The sequence below is a fragment of the Sporobolomyces koalae genome (genome assembly GCF_050403365.1).
Source record: "Sporobolomyces koalae JCM15063 DNA, S_koalae_JCM15063T_v1_ctg70, whole genome shotgun sequence".
In the NCBI taxonomy this organism is placed as follows: domain Eukaryota; kingdom Fungi; phylum Basidiomycota; class Microbotryomycetes; order Sporidiobolales; family Sporidiobolaceae; genus Sporobolomyces; species Sporobolomyces koalae.
Genome location: NW_027481701.1, coordinates 15,042 through 31,633, shown reverse-complemented (window position 1 = coordinate 31,633; position 16,592 = coordinate 15,042). Strand labels below are relative to the sequence as shown.

The 16,592-nt window shown below is 55.2% G+C and overlaps 5 protein-coding genes across 5 annotated transcripts; 3 read left to right on the top strand and 2 right to left on the bottom strand.

Annotated features, from left to right (window-relative positions):
• Nucleotides 1-135: 135 nt before the first annotated feature.
• Nucleotides 136-2,211, top strand: SHE4 (She4p; the record flags this gene model as incomplete). Its single annotated transcript, XM_076681437.1, has 1 exon — nucleotides 136-2,211. The coding sequence occupies one exon, from the start codon at nucleotides 136-138 to the stop codon at nucleotides 2,209-2,211; it is 2,076 nt and encodes a 691-aa protein (XP_076531436.1).
• Nucleotides 2,212-2,360: 149 nt separating this feature from the next.
• JCM15063_006376 (uncharacterized protein) lies at nucleotides 2,361-4,355 on the top strand (the record flags this gene model as incomplete). The annotated part of the gene is made up of 7 exons (XM_076681436.1): nucleotides 2,361-2,366; nucleotides 2,438-2,621; nucleotides 2,703-3,004; nucleotides 3,241-3,626; nucleotides 3,714-3,870; nucleotides 4,140-4,264; nucleotides 4,340-4,355. 7 exons carry the CDS (start codon nucleotides 2,361-2,363, stop codon nucleotides 4,353-4,355), a joined length of 1,176 nt encoding a protein of 391 aa, XP_076531435.1.
• Nucleotides 4,356-8,079: 3,724 nt separating this feature from the next.
• Nucleotides 8,080-9,768, top strand: CPR6 (peptidylprolyl isomerase CPR6; the record flags this gene model as incomplete). Its single annotated transcript, XM_076681435.1, has 8 exons — nucleotides 8,080-8,175; nucleotides 8,263-8,447; nucleotides 8,513-8,601; nucleotides 8,663-8,694; nucleotides 8,760-8,764; nucleotides 8,870-9,171; nucleotides 9,235-9,586; nucleotides 9,693-9,768. The coding sequence occupies 8 exons, from the start codon at nucleotides 8,080-8,082 to the stop codon at nucleotides 9,766-9,768; spliced, it is 1,137 nt and encodes a 378-aa protein (XP_076531434.1).
• A 716-nt stretch (nucleotides 9,769-10,484) lies between these two features.
• Nucleotides 10,485-12,329, bottom strand: JCM15063_006374 (uncharacterized protein; the record flags this gene model as incomplete). Its single annotated transcript, XM_076681434.1, has 5 exons — nucleotides 10,485-10,522; nucleotides 10,595-10,976; nucleotides 11,055-11,654; nucleotides 11,719-11,874; nucleotides 11,943-12,329. 5 exons carry the CDS (start codon nucleotides 12,327-12,329, stop codon nucleotides 10,485-10,487), a joined length of 1,563 nt encoding a protein of 520 aa, XP_076531433.1.
• A 1,183-nt stretch (nucleotides 12,330-13,512) lies between these two features.
• JCM15063_006373 (glycoside hydrolase family 18 protein) lies at nucleotides 13,513-16,086 on the bottom strand (the record flags this gene model as incomplete). The annotated part of the gene is made up of 6 exons (XM_076681433.1): nucleotides 13,513-13,596; nucleotides 13,671-13,781; nucleotides 13,846-14,540; nucleotides 14,607-14,836; nucleotides 14,905-15,148; nucleotides 15,216-16,086. 6 exons carry the CDS (start codon nucleotides 16,084-16,086, stop codon nucleotides 13,513-13,515), a joined length of 2,235 nt encoding a protein of 744 aa, XP_076531432.1.
• Nucleotides 16,087-16,592: the final 506 nt, after the last annotated feature.

Genomic DNA, 16,592 nt, shown 5'->3' with positions numbered 1-16,592 from the left:
TTGAGCATCACAGCACGTGACTTGATCGAAGCCAGGCGCGAACGGCTAAATCGAGCTGTCTTTCGCTCGCTCCTGTTCCAGCCCCTCGGATAGTACACATCTCAGAACTGATTGAGTTTTCGGGAGGCAATCGCGATGGAACAAGCCAAGAAGGGACTCGAGTCGATCCTCGCTCGTCCCGGTCCGAATCCGCTCCACCTCGACAACACCGACCTCGACACGCTCGTCTGCCACTTGCACGAGACTACCGAGCTGAATGCTCTGTCTCTCGCAATCTTGGCTCGCTCGACCCACCCGAACCCGAGCGCAGCAACCCGCGAAGTGATTGAACATTCGCTCGAGGCTCGACTCGCGCATCAAGACTCGAAACAGCTCGTCGAGGCATTGCACCTCCTCACCGCACTTTTTAAAGTCTCGCCCGAATTCGCCGTCAACCTGTGCACGAGCCAGGACCACCTTCGCGCGGCGCTTCAACATGCTGTCGCACGCGTGTCGAACCCGATTCACTCGTCGGGTGAAGCTCCTAACGAGCAAGACGAAGACGAAAAGCTTGCGCTTGTCGAGTTACTGAGTCTCGCGGCGGGTCAACCCCAATTGAGACCGTTTGTGCAAGACTCGCATGCCCGCACCTGGTTGCAATCTCTCCTGTTCGAGCAAGAGAACCCCCTCGTCAAGGTACTCGCCGGAGTCGCAATCGTCAAGCTTCGCATGGCAAAGCCGACGAGCGGAGTGCCAACAACACCCGAGCAACAGCCGCAATGGTCCATGTCAGAACTGGCAGACATGTTCGTCGACACCGTCGTCGCGACTCCTGGCAACGACAAGGTTCTACTGGTCGCGCTCGAGGGACTCGCCTACCTCACTCTGTCGCCTACGCGAAAGGTGAAACAAGTGGCATCTCGACCCGAGCTTCTCTCGATTTTGTTCTCGCAAGTGACAACCGCCAAGACCAAGGTCTCTGCCTCGACGACCGCCGCTCGAGACTACGCTGTTGCGACTCTTTTGAACCACCTGACTCGCTTCCCCGAACAAGCCTCGCAAGATAGAGCCCAAATCGAACGACTTGAACGATTCGCTTCCGCCGCTTCGTCTGCCGATGGCGGAGATTCGCAACCCGAATCGACCAGCGAGATCACGGCTCGAGTCTCGCTCATGGTCAAACACGATCCTTCTCCCGTTCCTCTCGTCCGACAGCTGTGTCTCTCGCAATCGCTCCAAACTCGTCGACTCGCCGCGCAGATCCTCCACTCGTTCGTCACGCCTCAACCCCTTCGAGGTCAATTGCTCCAACAGGGAGTCGCTCGCTTACTCCTCACGCTCATCCGGTACATTCCGACAAATCCGTTCGAACCGAGTCTCGATCTCGCTCCGGTGCAAGCGCTCGCGAAACTGTTGATCACGGCGAACCCGATCCTCGTGTTTGGACCCACCTCGAACGCACCCCTCTTGCTCGAGGCAACTTTGGCACTCACATTGCCACTCTCAACCGCTTCGACCCCGCAATTGGCAACATTTGAAGCGTTGATGGCCTTGACAAATATTGCCTCTCTCGATCCTCAACTCGCAGACAAGATTGCTCGATTCGAGCTCAAGTCGAATGGTGGATTTGATCCAGAGGGCAAGGGAAGATCGATCTTGCGAGTACTCGTGGATGATCTCTGGCTGAACGACAATCACATGATCACGAGGGCCGCGACCCAGTTGGTATGCAACCTGGTCGGATCCGGATCAAGCACCGCGATCGAGTTTTTCGAACCATCAACCTCGACTTCTTCTTCCTCTCCTGCAGTCGAGGATGAGGATCAACTTGGGACGACTCCCGCTTCGACAGGTCGATTACACCTCGTGCTCGCACTCGCGGCAAACTCGATCGACCTCGATACTCGTCAAGCTGCATCAGGTGCTCTCACCTGTCTCGTCTACTCGCCCGGCATCTCTGCGACGATCGTTCGTACGCCCAAGTACCGCGAATTGGCCTGCGCTATCGTTCGAGACGAAGACGAGGGAGTTCGACATCGTGGGATCGAGATGTGGAGAGCGCTTGGAGAAATCCTGCTCGAATCAGCGGTAAGAGACGAAACGAATGCGCTTCGAAACCAGGTCGAAGAGATCTTGGAGGCGTTGCAGGCTCGACTCGAACTGGAGAGCAACGAAATGCTCAAAGGAGCATTGACGGAGGCGGTGTCGAGTTTCCGGAAACTACGACAATGAGAACGGAGCGAGATGAGAGGAGGGGGAACGGGAGCGACGGAGAATCCGGTCAATTGGGGGAAGGGGCACGAGCATGAGGTCTTGAGGGACCCAGAGTCCTCTCTTTCAACCTCTTTGCTCTTGCTCCACGCTGGCTTCGAGTGAGGGGAATGTCGGTAAGTCCTCGAAATGCAATCATTCTGCATCGATCGTGCTGAACCGCCGGCATTCGTCATGTTCTCACTAGCCAATCTCTCCCGCTGATGACAAGGCCGACACTTACTATTTTCCGGAGACGCCCGATCGGGCAGGAGACACGGGATATGGTAAGATCGGGGCGTACATCGGTGTTAGCGTCGCGATCGTCTCGATCGCCTTCCTCGTCTTTTTCGGCGTCGTGCTCGTGCGGAGGAGGCGAAGGATCGCACGAGGTGAGTCATTCATGTTCAAGGAGACCTCAATACCCTCAACCAGACCATCAAGCTGAATGTTCATGGACGGATGTGCAACAGAAGAAGCAACTCGAATGAACGATGGGATCGGATATCTCGTGCCGTGGCTTGACAAAGAAGGGCCCAGCCAATTCGCGTCATCGGTCAGCCTGGTCTCGTGCCACGAACAGAATTCGGCAAGCAACCCAGTCGGAATCGTCGAAACCGCGACTTGCTCGCAGATCCCGGCCAACGGAAACCTAGCAAGTTCCCCAGGCGTATCGAACTCTCGCTCTACTCCCATGGATGGATTAGATGGTCGACAAGAGCGTGGAGGCGTCGGCCAAGATTCGCCTCCTCCGTACTCTGCTGAAGCAAATGTTGTATCGGGCGAGACTCGAGTCTGAAGGCGATCATCTAGAATGTAACCACGCCGCTTCCCCCCTCTTGACTATTCACTATATGCTAGCAGTTCTGCTGTTGCGGTCGAGAGCACGCTCGCCAGCATCGTCACCACACCGACCGATCTGATCGCTGCGGAATCGAGCACGAACCCCTGAATGTGACCGTCACGCGGCTCGTGATCTCCCAGGGTTCTCATCGTCCGTCTCGCTCCCAGATCTTCCACCTCCTGCTCGTCCTACCTCCAGCAATGCCCAGCTCCTGCGTCATGGCGCAAGATAATGAGATCGTACTGGTCACGTCCGATGACCCGCCCGTTCGCTTCCCCGTATCTCGCGCCCGGCTCTGCACTTTCTCGCCCGTTTTCAGCGATCTCCTCTCGCTCACGACTTCTGTCAACGACGCCGAGGGCGGCGAGATCGTCATGACGGAGACCGCAAGCGAGTTGAAGCTGTTCATGGCAATCCTTCAAGGCCAAGAGATCGATTCGGCACCTTACGTGCGCCATCCAGTACTGTCAGATGAAGAAGTCCATCGAATCAGGGAAGAGTGGAGAAGTCTGGCAGAGATGGCGCACAAGTACGAATGCGCGTACGCTGCAATGTTCGTGGAGAGAGTAGTTTGGTGCGGACTTTCCTCATTCATCCCTTTGCGATCGAGCTGAACTGAATCGTTGTGCGAAATTTACAGGAGCCTGACAGCAAATGCTCTTTACCCAACAGACGCATTCGTATTGGCGGTAGCTCTACGAGACGACAAATTGATTGGGGCCACCTGCGCGATCGCATTCAGCAAGCGCGAACTCCTGGATTCGAGCTATATGCCAATTGGCTTGAAAGAAAAACTGGTGCGTGCGCTTGACAGTCAGAAGTGCCGATCTTGACTCTAACGGATTTTGGTTAGCAACATTCGTTGCGAGTCCGAAAGCTGAAGATCCTCGAGCTTGTCATGTTGAGGGAAGATCGTGAACTTCAGTCTGTGCTGCGCAAGCTCTCATATACTCAGTACATACATATAATCCCCGCCGCCCTAGAGGTATCCATCGTCACAGTTGTCCGCACATACGACTTCAAGGAATGTTTTCGCGAAAAGTTGACGGAGGCGCTTGTTACTCAGTTGCCGAAGCACGTGTCGAGGCTATCCAAGGACACGGCACAGTCGCTGGCAAAAGACATTGGCGACCTTTTTGGGGGTTGGGTCGACCAGAAGTTCCCATCATCAGCACTCGACTTGATCGAACCGTACGTTCAGTTCCCGCTGTCTATCTTTTCTACTGAGATCTCGTTAATTGACAAACCATGCGTTGGACGCGATAGACCTAGGCTGTTTTGAGTGCAGAAGAACCGGAATTGCTACGAGCTTGAATGTCGTCAACCCACTCGTACTACGAGGTAGCCACCGTCGTCGAAATGTCACACATTGTTTCGCTTGAGATATCCGTGCTCGCAGAGAGAAGAGAAATTAGGGCGCAATCAGGTGCTCCGCTTTGAATAGAACAATTCGATTCACTTCGTCATTGCTTTCTTCACATTCCGAGACCTCGCGCTTGATCTCCGGCGATGAGGAACAAGAGAGCGAGGGCGTCGTCCAAGGCTTCGCCTCCTCCGTCCTCTGCTGAAGTATATGTCGTACTGGTTGAGACTCGAGTCTGAAGGTGATCATCTGGAATGTGGTTCTGCCGCTTTGTATTCTGTACAAGCAGTCGTGCTGATGCGGTCTAGAGCACGCTCGCCCGCATCGACCCCATACTGATCGATCTGATCGCTGCGGAACAGAGCACGAACCCCTAAATTGGACCGTTGCGCAGATCCATGATTCCTAAAATCGATGTCCGCCCTACTCTCGAAGCTCTCACCTCCTCCTCCTGTCACCTCATATTTCTGTCATCTCCCGCTTCATCTCCCTCCTGCAGGATCCACCTCCTACGTCATGGCGCCAGATCAAGAGATCGTACTGGTCACCTCCGATGTTCCGCCCGTTCGCTTCCCCATATCTCGTGCTCGACTGTGCACTCTGTCGCCAGCATTCAGCGATCTTCTCTCGCTTCCGGTCTCGGCCAAAGAACGCAGGCGCGGCGAGCTTATCATGACGGAGACCGCAACCGAGTTGAAGTTGTTTGCGGCGGTCGTTCAAGGCCAAGCGTTCGACAGAACCCCTTACTCCGCCGCACAAATGCCAAGAGCCGCGTACCGTTCTGGACTGAGGCAGGAGTGGCGGGGTCTGGCACAGATGGCGCACAAGTACGATTGTGAACATGCTGCGCTGCTGGTAGAGAGATTGATCCTGCACGTATCCTCCCAGATGCTTCCGCATGATTTGCTCGAGCTGAAGGCATTTGTGGCGATGCTAGGAGCCTGAAGTTGGAAGGGCGGTACCCAGCAGACGCATTCGAATTCGCTGTGGCTCTCCAAGACGAAAAATGGATCGCCTTTACCTGCGCCATAGCGTTCAAAGAGCGAGGACTCTTGAACTCGACCTGGATCTCGAGTGAGCTGAAAGCGAAATTGGTACGTCCCTACAATTGGCAGAATCGGAGCTGCGCTGATCCGACGAAATCAGCAACACTCGTTTCGAGTCAGGAAAATTCGTATTTTCGAGTTTCTCGCATCTATACAAGACAAGGATGTCAACTTCGTGAGCGCAGGACATATGTCTACTCGAAGCCCAACGAGCATGAGGATACCTGCCGCGTTGAAAGCCTCAATTACGACTATTCTCGGCACCTACGATCTTGCGCAAACTTTTCACGCACAGTTGAGAGCCGCACTGGCGTTTGAGCTGCCCAGACACGTGTCCGACAGCCTTCCTACAGGACCACTGGCCCAAGACCTCGCCGACAAGTTTGGTACTGCGATCGATGGGTTGCTGCCGTCAGAGCTCGAATTGATCGAGCCATGCCTGCTTCCTGCCATCGCTCCATTTGTGCGTATTTGCCGTCCGTCATCATCTCTTCTGAATACGAATTACCGCTCTGACGACAATGTCCCGTCGCATTTGTCGGTTCCAGTATTGATCGGAACAGAAACGACGTTCGCTTGAGCTCCGCTTGAATCTGCCATTGTCTGGGACCTCGGTCGTAACTTGTGGCCACAGTCTCTAATTTGCTCCAGAGTTGTTGTTCGGTTTGTTCAGAGAGAAATGCTTGCCATTGGAATGCGATTCCGAGAGCGAATCGCTTCATTTGTGAATCCCCGAAGCTCATTCGGCCTTACTGAGGCCACTGGAGGTTTACCAGGTCCACAAACTCCACAGAGCTCAAACGATAGAATGTCATGGAGTAGCGAGGACCCCTGCTGATATCGGTCCGGAGCACAAACCGTGTTGGCACTGATCTTCTCTTTGAGCAAGGCACAGACCCGGATCTTTGGCAGCATTCGACTCCCCTCTTCTCCCCTCCTACAGCTCGATCCTACCCGCTTTCGAGCTCAAACAGTATGGTCGAAGGTTCAGAGATCGTACTGGTATCCTGCGATGTTCCGCCCGTTCGCTTCCGGGTATCTCGCGCCCGGCTGTGCACTTTCTCGCCCGTCTTCAGCGATCTCCTCTCGCTTCCGACTCCTGTTAACGACGCTGAGCGCGGCGAGATGGTCATGACGGAGACCGCAAGCGAGTTGAAGCTGTTCATGGCGATCCTTCAAGGCCAAGAGATCGATTCGGCACCTTACGTCCGCCACCCAGTACTGCCAGATGAAGAAGTCCATCGAATCAGGGAAGAGTGGAGAAGTCTGGCAGAGATGGCACACAAGTACGATTGCGCACACGCTGCATTGTTCGTGGAGAGGCTTGTTTGGTGAGCAGTCTTATTCACTTTTTCGATCGAGCTGAGCTTAATCCTTGTGCGAAACGTACAGGAGCCTGACAGCGAATGCTCTGTACCCGACAGACGCATTCATATTGGCAGTAGCTCTGCGAAACGACAGACTGATTGGGGCCACCTGCGCAATCGCATTCAGCAAGCAAGAACTCCTGGATTCGAGCAATATACCGATCGGTACAAAGGAGAAGTTGGTATGTGCGCATCAAGGACTAAGGTGGCGTTCCCCACTCTGACGGTCTTCGTTTAGCAACACTCGTTGCGAGTCCGAAAGCTCCAGATTCTCGAGCTGATCATGTTGAGGGAAGATCGTGAATTCGAGTCTCTGCTCTCCCATCATAGGTACCGCCACTCTTTGGTGACGCTATCCGCCGTCCTAGAGGCATCCATCGCATCAGTCATGCGAACATATCACCTTTCACAAAGTTTCAGGGATCAGTTCACACGCGCTCTTGTTGCCGAAATTCCGAAGCACCAGTCGGATTTCGACAGCAACAGGACAGCCAGGGTGGCGCAAGAGCTTGCAGACAGCTTTGGGGTTTTGGTCGAGCAGAAATTCCCATCAACAGACCTCGACTTGATCGAACCGTAAGTGTACTTGCCGCTTTGCGTCTACTATTGAGACCGCATAGGTTGACGAAACATGAATGTGTCGTAACAGACCTAGGCTGTATTGACGTGCAGTAGAACTGGAATTGCCTCGAGCTTGAGTCTCGTTGTCCCACTTCGACTATGGGCTTGGCTGCGGTCATCCGAGTTTCACACGTCGTTTTGTTCGGACTAGTCGTGATCAGCAGAAAGAAGAGAAACCAGGGCGTAATCAGACTTCATACACGCGTTGGATAGCTCTATTGCAATTGTAGGACAATCCAATTGCAAGTCCCAAAGCCGACAGTCTTTTCTGGCTCGTCTCCAGACTGACTCAAGCTCGGTGTCATTCTTGCATCGAGGCAAGGTCGTGATGATCAGAAAATTCAGAACATAGAAAAGCGAGCGGAGACTTCAGCTTCCTGTGCTCTCGAAAGACAGGGGCCCGAATCAAGCGCGTGGAAAGTCAGAGAACACTTCGTCGTTGTATTGTCGTCACTTTCTCAGACCTCACGCCTGACATCCGCCCCATCAATCACTATTGCTAATGTAGGTTGAAAATGATCATATCATAGTAGCGTAAGTCTGTACTGACATGTGATCCTGGCCTGTACCATCATTCGCTGCACCTCTTTCGCTGACCGTCAGAGCACGATGACGAACCCTCGAGTCTTCTTCGACATCACCGTCAACGGCAACAATGCTGGTCGGGTCATCATGGAGCTCTTCGCCGACGTGACGCCAAAGACCGTGAGTAGCATCGCTTCTCTCCCGCTTGCATCCTCTAAAAAGCTAAGGTCTCTGGCGATGCTGACACCCACTGTCTCGATCACGCAGGCGGAAAACTTCCGCGCGCTCTGCACGGGAGAGAAGGGAATGGGTCAATCAGGCAAAGCGTTGCACTACAAAGGCTCAAAGTTTCACCGTATCATCAAGGGCTTCATGTGCCAGGGAGGTGATTTTACCCGCGGCAACGGAACTGGCGGAGAATCGATCTACGGCGAGAAATTTGCCGACGAAAAGTACGTACACGTGTCTCTGCCCGCTCATGCTATTCACGAGCTGATCCTGATCCGACTTGGTACAGCTTCGAGTTGAAACACGAGAAACCTTTCATGCTCTCGATGGCCAATGCCGGACCCAACACGAACGGTTCGCAATTCTTTATCACGACTGGTGAGTCTCTACGCTTACAGGGAACCGGTCGAGAAATGCGCTCATTGAGCTTGCAAATCAGTCCCAACTCCTCACCTTGATGGAAAGCACACCGTGAGTTGCTCAAGGTCGCATTGCAGATTCCGAAAACGGACAACTGACGTCCCTTGTCTCGCCAGGTTTTGTAAGCCACATTCTTCTGCGTGATCGCTGACAATGATACGATGTCCTCGGTATAAGCCCTATCCTGGACATAGACTGACCTGCTCGCTCGATGGAACACAATCAGCGGCAAGGTCACTCACGGCCGATCGATCGTTCGCCTCATGGAGGAAGCGCCCATGACCGGCGAATCGCCTGCAGAGGATATTGTAATTGCCGACTGTGGACAGCTCGCTGAGGGAGAAACCGGCATCGTAGCCGACGAGTTTGCCGACGGTCATGAAGAGTACCCTTCCGATGACGAGGCGGATATCGACAATGCCGAAGTCGTGTACGGAATTGCCGACAAGGTCAAGACGAAAGGTACCGAGCTCTTCAAGCAAGGCAACTTTGAACAGGCGCAAAAGAAATACGTGAAGGCGATTCGATGCACGCTTCTCATTCTCTCTCCTCGCCTCGGGTCCCTATTGACGAAGTTTAAACGTGCTCTAGACCTTGACCGACACCGATTCATCGAGCCTCCCAACCCTGAATTGTCTGCGAAATACGTCACCCTTCGACTCTCGCTCCTCCTGAATTCGTCCCTTTGCGCGCTCAAGTCCTCCTCGCCCCTCAAGGCCGCCGACGCTCGTCTCGCTATTCAACAGTCGACCCGAGCGCTGTCCCTTGACGGAGAACCGACGGAACAAGATCCTGCGAAGAAGACTTTGTCAGAGGCCGAGAAGGCGAAAGCGTTGTACCGACGCGCGATGGGTCACTTGGCAATCAAGGACGATACTGAAGCCATCAAAGACCTCGAACTGGCGCAGAAATCGCAGCCGGAAGATGGAGCGATCCGGAAAGAGTGAGTTTCACCTGTCTCGCAGATGATCTTTGCCCCAAAGTCTTTCTTTCGCCTTTCTCGCACCAGTCTGACTTTCGCTTCTCTTGGTTTCGTACGACTCCTCTAGACTTGCCGCGGCAAAGAAGCGGATTGAGGACCGCAAGAACAAGGCTCGTGCCGCCTACGGCAAAATGTTCCAGTAGAACGTATTAGCAAGCAGTATCAACCTCGCAATGTATTCAGTCGTTGTCAAATAGGATCGACGTCGACATCACCTTGTCGAGCGTGGACACAAGCGAAAAGGAAGTGACTGAAAGCTCGAGGGGCCGATGCATGCGCTTCTCGGATTGATGCGAGGCCCGTACGCGAGGTCGTCTCGAGATAGATACTCGCCACTACGCCCTACAAATGTATGATCTTGCGAGGCATCACATATAGAAGAACCCGCAGTAGGTTCAGATGATCGTGGCGTCCGATCGCAGCGTCGACAAAGCGCACGAGGATTTCTGGAGGTGAGGGGAGTCGGACGCAGTCGATCACTCGTGCATCTAGCCGTCGATTGATTTGACCCTCAATTTCGCAAAGCCGGATTAACTTCACGTTCCAAGAGTTCATCAAAGGACACAAGACTCGAATCTGCTCTGTTCTATGATCGCAAGACAGTATGAGAGATTCTAAAATCTTTTGCGGATATTTTGCATGCGTGCTAGCAAAAAGTCGCTTTTGGGCCGAGGCGAAATAGTACAACCTACGCCGTAGGAAATCCATAGAGTAGAGGGTAGTCGAAACATACAAGGGATGAGTGTGCGAGACGGAACAAGGACAGAACTTGAACGCGAAGGGGAATCTAAAGGTAGGACTCGAAAGCGAAGAGAGATCCTTTTTGGGAAGAGCTGAAGACCGTATCGACCGGAATAATCTAGTCGAACGAGATCTTCTTGCCGGAAGGCGGCTGAGCTGAAGGTTCGTAAACATGGGCGAGGGTCAGTTGAGTTCGATGTAGTCAGAGAGACGAAGAGATAGGCTCACCAGCTCCGGTGCGAGCTCCCCATCCGGCATCTCCTCCACCACGTCCTCCACCACGGCCACCTCGTCCGCCTCGTCCTCCACCTCGTCCTCCTCCTCCGCGGTCACCTCCGAATCCACCTCGTCCTCCACCACGTCCTCCACCGAATCCACCTCGTCCTCCACCACGTCCTCCACCGCGTCCACCTCGGTCACCTCCACCTTGACGGTCAGCGCGGGGTTGCGAGTAGTCGAGACGGATCGTTCGGCCGTCAATGTCGATACCGGGTCCGGAAGCGGTCGGTCCACCCTTCTCGACGGCAGCGATCGCACCATCGAGCGACGAGAACTCGACGTAACCGAATCCCTTGGGTCGGCCGGACTCGGCGTCGGTAGGAAGACGAACCTGAAATTTTCGAAAGGGAAGGAATTGTCAGCACTCTGCGTATTCGCATCGATGGTAAAAGGAATGGGGGAAACTCACAGACGAGACATCACCAAAGTCAGCAAAGGCGGACCAAACGGCATCCTCGGAAGCCGAGAAGGGAAGGTTGCCGACAAAGAGGGTGGTGGTAGGGGGTCCCGAGAGCGTGTCGTTGAACACCTTCTTGGGGCGCTCGGCTTGACCTTCACGGTTGGGGCGGGGGGCCGAGAGGTCGACCTTGATGGCACGACCGTCAACCTCCTTGCCGGCGAGTTCGAGAGCTTTCTGAGCCGACTCGGTCGTCTTGAACTCGACGTAACCGAAACCACGCGATCGTCCCGAGTCACGGTCGGTCACGACACGAGCCGAGACAACCTCACCGCACTCGGCGAACTCGGACTGGAGCCAGTCGTTGTCGACGTTCCACGAGAGCTGACCGACAAAGACGGTGGTCGACTCGGACGCATCGTCGCCGTTCGCGTTGGTGACGGTCTTGGCCTTCTTTGCGGGAGCTTCGGACTCTTCAGCAGCGCGCTTCTTGGTCTCCTTGGCCGGGGTCTCGGTGGCCATCTTCTCGTCCTCATCGTCGGACGAGTCGGAAGAGTCGGAAGAGTCGGAGGAGGAGTCAGAGTCGTCCTTCTTGGCAGCAGCAGCGGCAGGCTGTTTGTGAATTTGAACCATCAGTAAATGCATTGGAAGCGACATCCGAGAAATGAAAACACACCTTCTTCTCGTCCTCGTCATCGGACGAGTCAGACGAGTCAGAAGAGTCGGAAGAAGAGGCAGCAGCTTCCTTGACAGCCTCAGTAACTTCGGCAACCTTGGCCTTTCCGTTGGCAACGACAGCCGAGGCGGCGTCCTTGACCTTCTCGGTGACGGGCTGTATAGCCAGAAGAAACAACCATCAGCTTCGCTTCTTTTAGGAAAGTTGCACCGCAAGAGTCTAACCTTCTCGTCCTCAGAGTCGGAAGAGTCGGAGGAGTCCGAGTCGGAAGAGTCGTCCTTCTTGGTGGCGGCGGCGGCGGCGGGCTTCTTCTCGTCGTCAGAGTCGGAAGAGTCCGAGTCCGAGTCCGAGTCCGACGAGTCACTCGAAGACTCGGCAGCAGCGGCAGCAGCGGCGGCCTCCTCCTCAGCCTTCTTCTTGGCGGCGGCCTCCTCCTCCTGCTTCTTCTTCAAAGCCTCGGCTTCCTTCTTGGCCTTCTTCTCTGCCTTCTTGTCGGCCTTGGCCGGGGTGGCAGGAACAGCTTCGGGCTTGGAAGTGGCAGCGGCGGTTTTGCTCGACTTGGTCTTCTTCGACTCTTTGGTGGGCTTGGTGCTAGTGGATGATTTGCCCATGATGGAACTGGGTACCGTCGAAGTAGTAGCGGGCGAAGGAGGGAACAGGTGGAGCAAGGAACGAGATCAAGGGGCGAAGAAACAATTCGCAAGAGCGGGGACAAGGGAGCAGAGGGGCGCACGCGCGCGTCAGCGAGGGAGTTCACACGACAGCAATATTGGCTCGATGAGGCTTACAGAGATTGGGGTTTGGTGGGGGGTGGGAAGAGAGAGGAGGAGTCCGCGACAGGTTGGTCGACTTTCTCCATTTCTTTTTTTCAAAAAAACAATTACTAGCCTTTTTTTTTCTGCCAGTTTTTTTTTTCTTCGCCCCTGTCGGATCCGGGCAATCCAAGCTCGACTATCACTTGCACCGCCTCCTCTCGCGCGCGCCATCCTAGATCTCGCTCTTGTTCTCCAGTCGCTCTCGCATCTCGTTTGGTTCCGAATGACTTTGCATTGTCTGAGTCAATGGATCTCGTCTCTCTCAAACAAGATCCCAAGATCGCTCAAAAATGGAGAGTAGGATTTCGTTTCATATTCCTGCAAAAGAGAAAAAAACAGGAGAAACAAGCGAGAAGGATTCTCTGGAGCCAGACAAGCGAAAAAAGGGAGAAGAAGGAGAGAGGGGCTTCGGGAGAAAAAGAAAGAAAAGGACCAGCCGGCGAGCCAAGCTCAAGCACAAAGGCACAGTGTCCCCATCTCGGTTTCCCCCAAACAGCCTCTCCTGCTCCATCATCTGAACCTTCCTCCTCGATGACTCTGTCCCACCTGGGAACTCGTTTCCTTGGGTTTCTCCTCCTTGGACGAACGATATCCATCTCGATCCGCGAGCTTTGCCTTGCCGTGCCGTGTTGTGCCGTGCCGTGCCGTGTTGTGCCGTGCCGTGTTGTGCCGTGCCGTGTTGTGCCGTGCCGTACCGTGGTTTCCTCCGCCGTCCATCGAGGAGAGGAAGAAATAGGAGGAGGGAACAAGGGGAGAAAAAGGGATGTGAAGAATGAAAGATGCGAAAAATTGAACCCGGATGATGATGCTAATGATGGTGGTGGAGACAAAAAGAAATGGAGAGATGCAGAGACCAGCTATGAACAACCGAAAATGAAAGAGAACCCATCCGTCAAGGATGCTTTTGAAGAGAGAGAAGAGTGTCCTTGTTTTGTTTCGGGGACGAGCGTGCGAGCGAGATCAACTCGTGCATACTCGTTCAGTAACCCAGTGGTACCAGGCCCATGGCTGAACGCCACGATTGAGTCAACTGGAAATCCGAGGTGTCGCCCGACATGTCCCACTGTGAAATTACAGACGAAGCCGTGTCAGTACTTGCTCTGCGCGAGGGAGAACAGCGACGAGAGTGAAACGTACCATGGCGAGACCGGCGATTCCTTTGTGATACGCCATGTCACCCTTGAGTCCGAGCGACTGGGGATCATCGTACGTGACGACGACTTTGCGATCCGTGTTGTACAAGAAAGGCTACGTGAGAGAGGCAAGTCAGGTTCGTATTCTCGAGAGAGAAGGAGGAAAAAGGAAGACTGACCGTGGACGAGCAGTCGTCCCACTTGCGAGTGTAGCCGTTCGCGCCGACAAAGTTGACGCCCTTCTTGACGATCACGCCATAGTTGATCATATCGTTGAAGTTGATCTGGTTGCCGTCCAACCCGCTCAAGTCGCCGTTGCCGACCTTGATCCCTCCGCTGCCAGCAAACACGCCGGCACCGCCCGGACCCGACACCTTGATCGTCGCGTTGCCGAGCGGGTTCCAGTTGATCTCGGTAATGTTCTGGTCCGTGATGCCTTCGCACGGTTTGCCCGAGTGGTTGTTCGGGCACACGATGACCGTGTCCCGCTTTGCAAGGTCAACGGGTTCGGCGCGTACGTCGATCACTTTGCGGTTGCGCTCGAGTTGGCGTTTCTTGAGGCGTCTCGCTTCGGCCTTTGCCTTGCCGGTCAAGTACCATTTGTGACCTTCCGAGATGTACGTTTCTTGCCGTTTGAGCTTTGCGAGGTGACGGTTCGAGAGTCCCGTCGAAGGAACCGAGTCGCGCTTGTGGATGAGCGACGTAGCAGACGACGACGAGATGTATCCGTACGCGGGCACGCCCATGAGGATCTTGGACGCGGGCATGCCGGCGTCGGTCCAGGCTTGGATCGCAGAGACCATGTTTGCGTTGGGTTGGTTCGAGTTCGGGCACGCGTCCGAGAGCGGAGCGTTAGGTCCCGGAGTCGACGAGGCTGCAATAAACGGATTCGTCAGTGCCGCCATCTCAAGGAATCACACGTGAAGACTTGTCGACTCACCGCCCCAGACATCGTAGTTCATGACGAGGATGTTGTCGAGGACCTTGCCGAATGCCGAGACATCCGTGAGCGGAGAACCGTTCGCACCAATGTAGGCTTGCTGGGTCGTGCACGTCGAGAGGCGTTTGTCGGGCATCGCCTTGCGCAGAGCCTGCAGGAACAGGAGCATGTTGGCGGTATCGGCGGACGAGACAATGTTGCCGTCGTTGCCTTGAGTTCCCGGGTACTCCCTGCACAGAAAAGCGGTCGCGTCAATCGCCTGGAGCAAGAGCATGAGAGAGAGGGGATGGTCTCTCACCAGTCAATGTCGACTCCGTCGACGTTGTACTTGTCGACCATCTTCTTGATGTTGGCGACGAACGTCTTGCGCGTGTTGGACGTCGCGACCGCCGTCGAGAAGTACTTGGAATCGGTCCATCCTCCGATCGCGATCAAGACCTTTGAGCCGTTGCCGTGAGCGTACTTGACGACTCGGTTCAGGAGATCGCCCGAGTTCCAGCCCTGGAATGCAACGTTGTGCTTCTCGTCGGGAATAGCGAAAGCTGCGGAACGAAGGAGGGTCAGCACCAAACAATAAAGGAGATGAGAGCATGGGTCAAGCCGACATACAAAAGTTGATCAAGTCGAACATCTTGTAGTTGATCTGCTCAGGAGGCAAGTTGTCGCCCTCCCAGTCTGGGTAGTAGCCACCCGCGATCTGCTTGCCCGACCTCGGCCACATGGTGCTTGCGGCCGTCGACTCGGATGCGACAGAAGTCGAAGATGGGGTTGAGGTCGAGGTCGAGGTGGAGGTGGAGGTCGGAATCAAAGTCGAAGTAATCGAGGTCGAGATCGAGGTCGAGGTCGCTGTGGGCGCAGAGACAACGATCGACGAAGATTCCGGCGAAGACGATGCTTCCGGGTTGCTAGCCGGGAACCTCGGGGATTTCGGGTTCGGGACGACCGACCGGGACGAAGCGACGGCTTTGACCGTGATTGTGCCTCGCTTGTCGCCGAGGAATCGCTTCAGGAGATTCGAGACGGCGGCGAGCGAGCGGCGCACGGGGGTGGCGGACCGTGCGGGAGTGATCGAGATGGATGCCGACACGACGGAGCGCTTCGTTTTCGGGTTCGAAGCAATCAGGGAACGCTTCGAGAGCGGTGCTGGAGCAGCGGCGAGAGCCGAACGCTTCGTTTTCGGGTTGGGCACGACAACGGGAGCGGACCTGCGCTCGACCACACTCGCTCGCTTCGCCTTGGGGTTCTTGATGGCGACGGGTGTGGGCAGGATCACAACGGGGGACCGCTTCTCAGCGGCGACGTTTGCTCGTCGTTGGCGCAGTCGCTCGATCGACCGATTCGGACCGACATGAGGCGAGGCGGGGCGGAACAAGGGTTCGAACGTCGCAGCTGACTGCCGGGTGGGGAGTGCCGAAGAGGTCGACACGAGAGCCACGAGGGCGACGAGCAGTGCGAGAGGGAAAGGCGAGGCGAAACGCATCTTTTTCGACGAGGCGGGATTCGAGGCAACAGGACTAGCTGTGCTAGATTGAAGGTGAGGGAGCGACTAGCGCTTGGGCGGTATCAGACAAGGAGACGAAAGGTGGGCGCAACCGGTGCGAGAGAGGAATGTGAAAGAAGGTCGAGTGAAGGAGAGTGGGGAGAAGAGAGAGGGAGAGAGAGAGACAGAGGACCAGCCTCAGAGACAAGTCGGAGACGATGGAAGCTGGAGAGAAGCGGGGGCAGATGGCGAGACGGACGAGCAGACAAAAGACAGGCGAAGCAGAGAGATGGCGCAGAGGGGCGTGCTGCGCAGTAACCCAAAGTTGGAAGTTGAGTGAACCATCTACCAGCATGCGTCACTCGAACCTTCCCGATCGGGCAAGGAAGCCGACGCCGAGTGCGCGCCATTTCGCCATTCTCCGATGCGCTTCCCGCCTTCTCTCCCGCTCGAGTGTCGCTCGGGCCCGCCCTCTGCACAGCTCGGGAAGATTTGCTGGTCTCTGA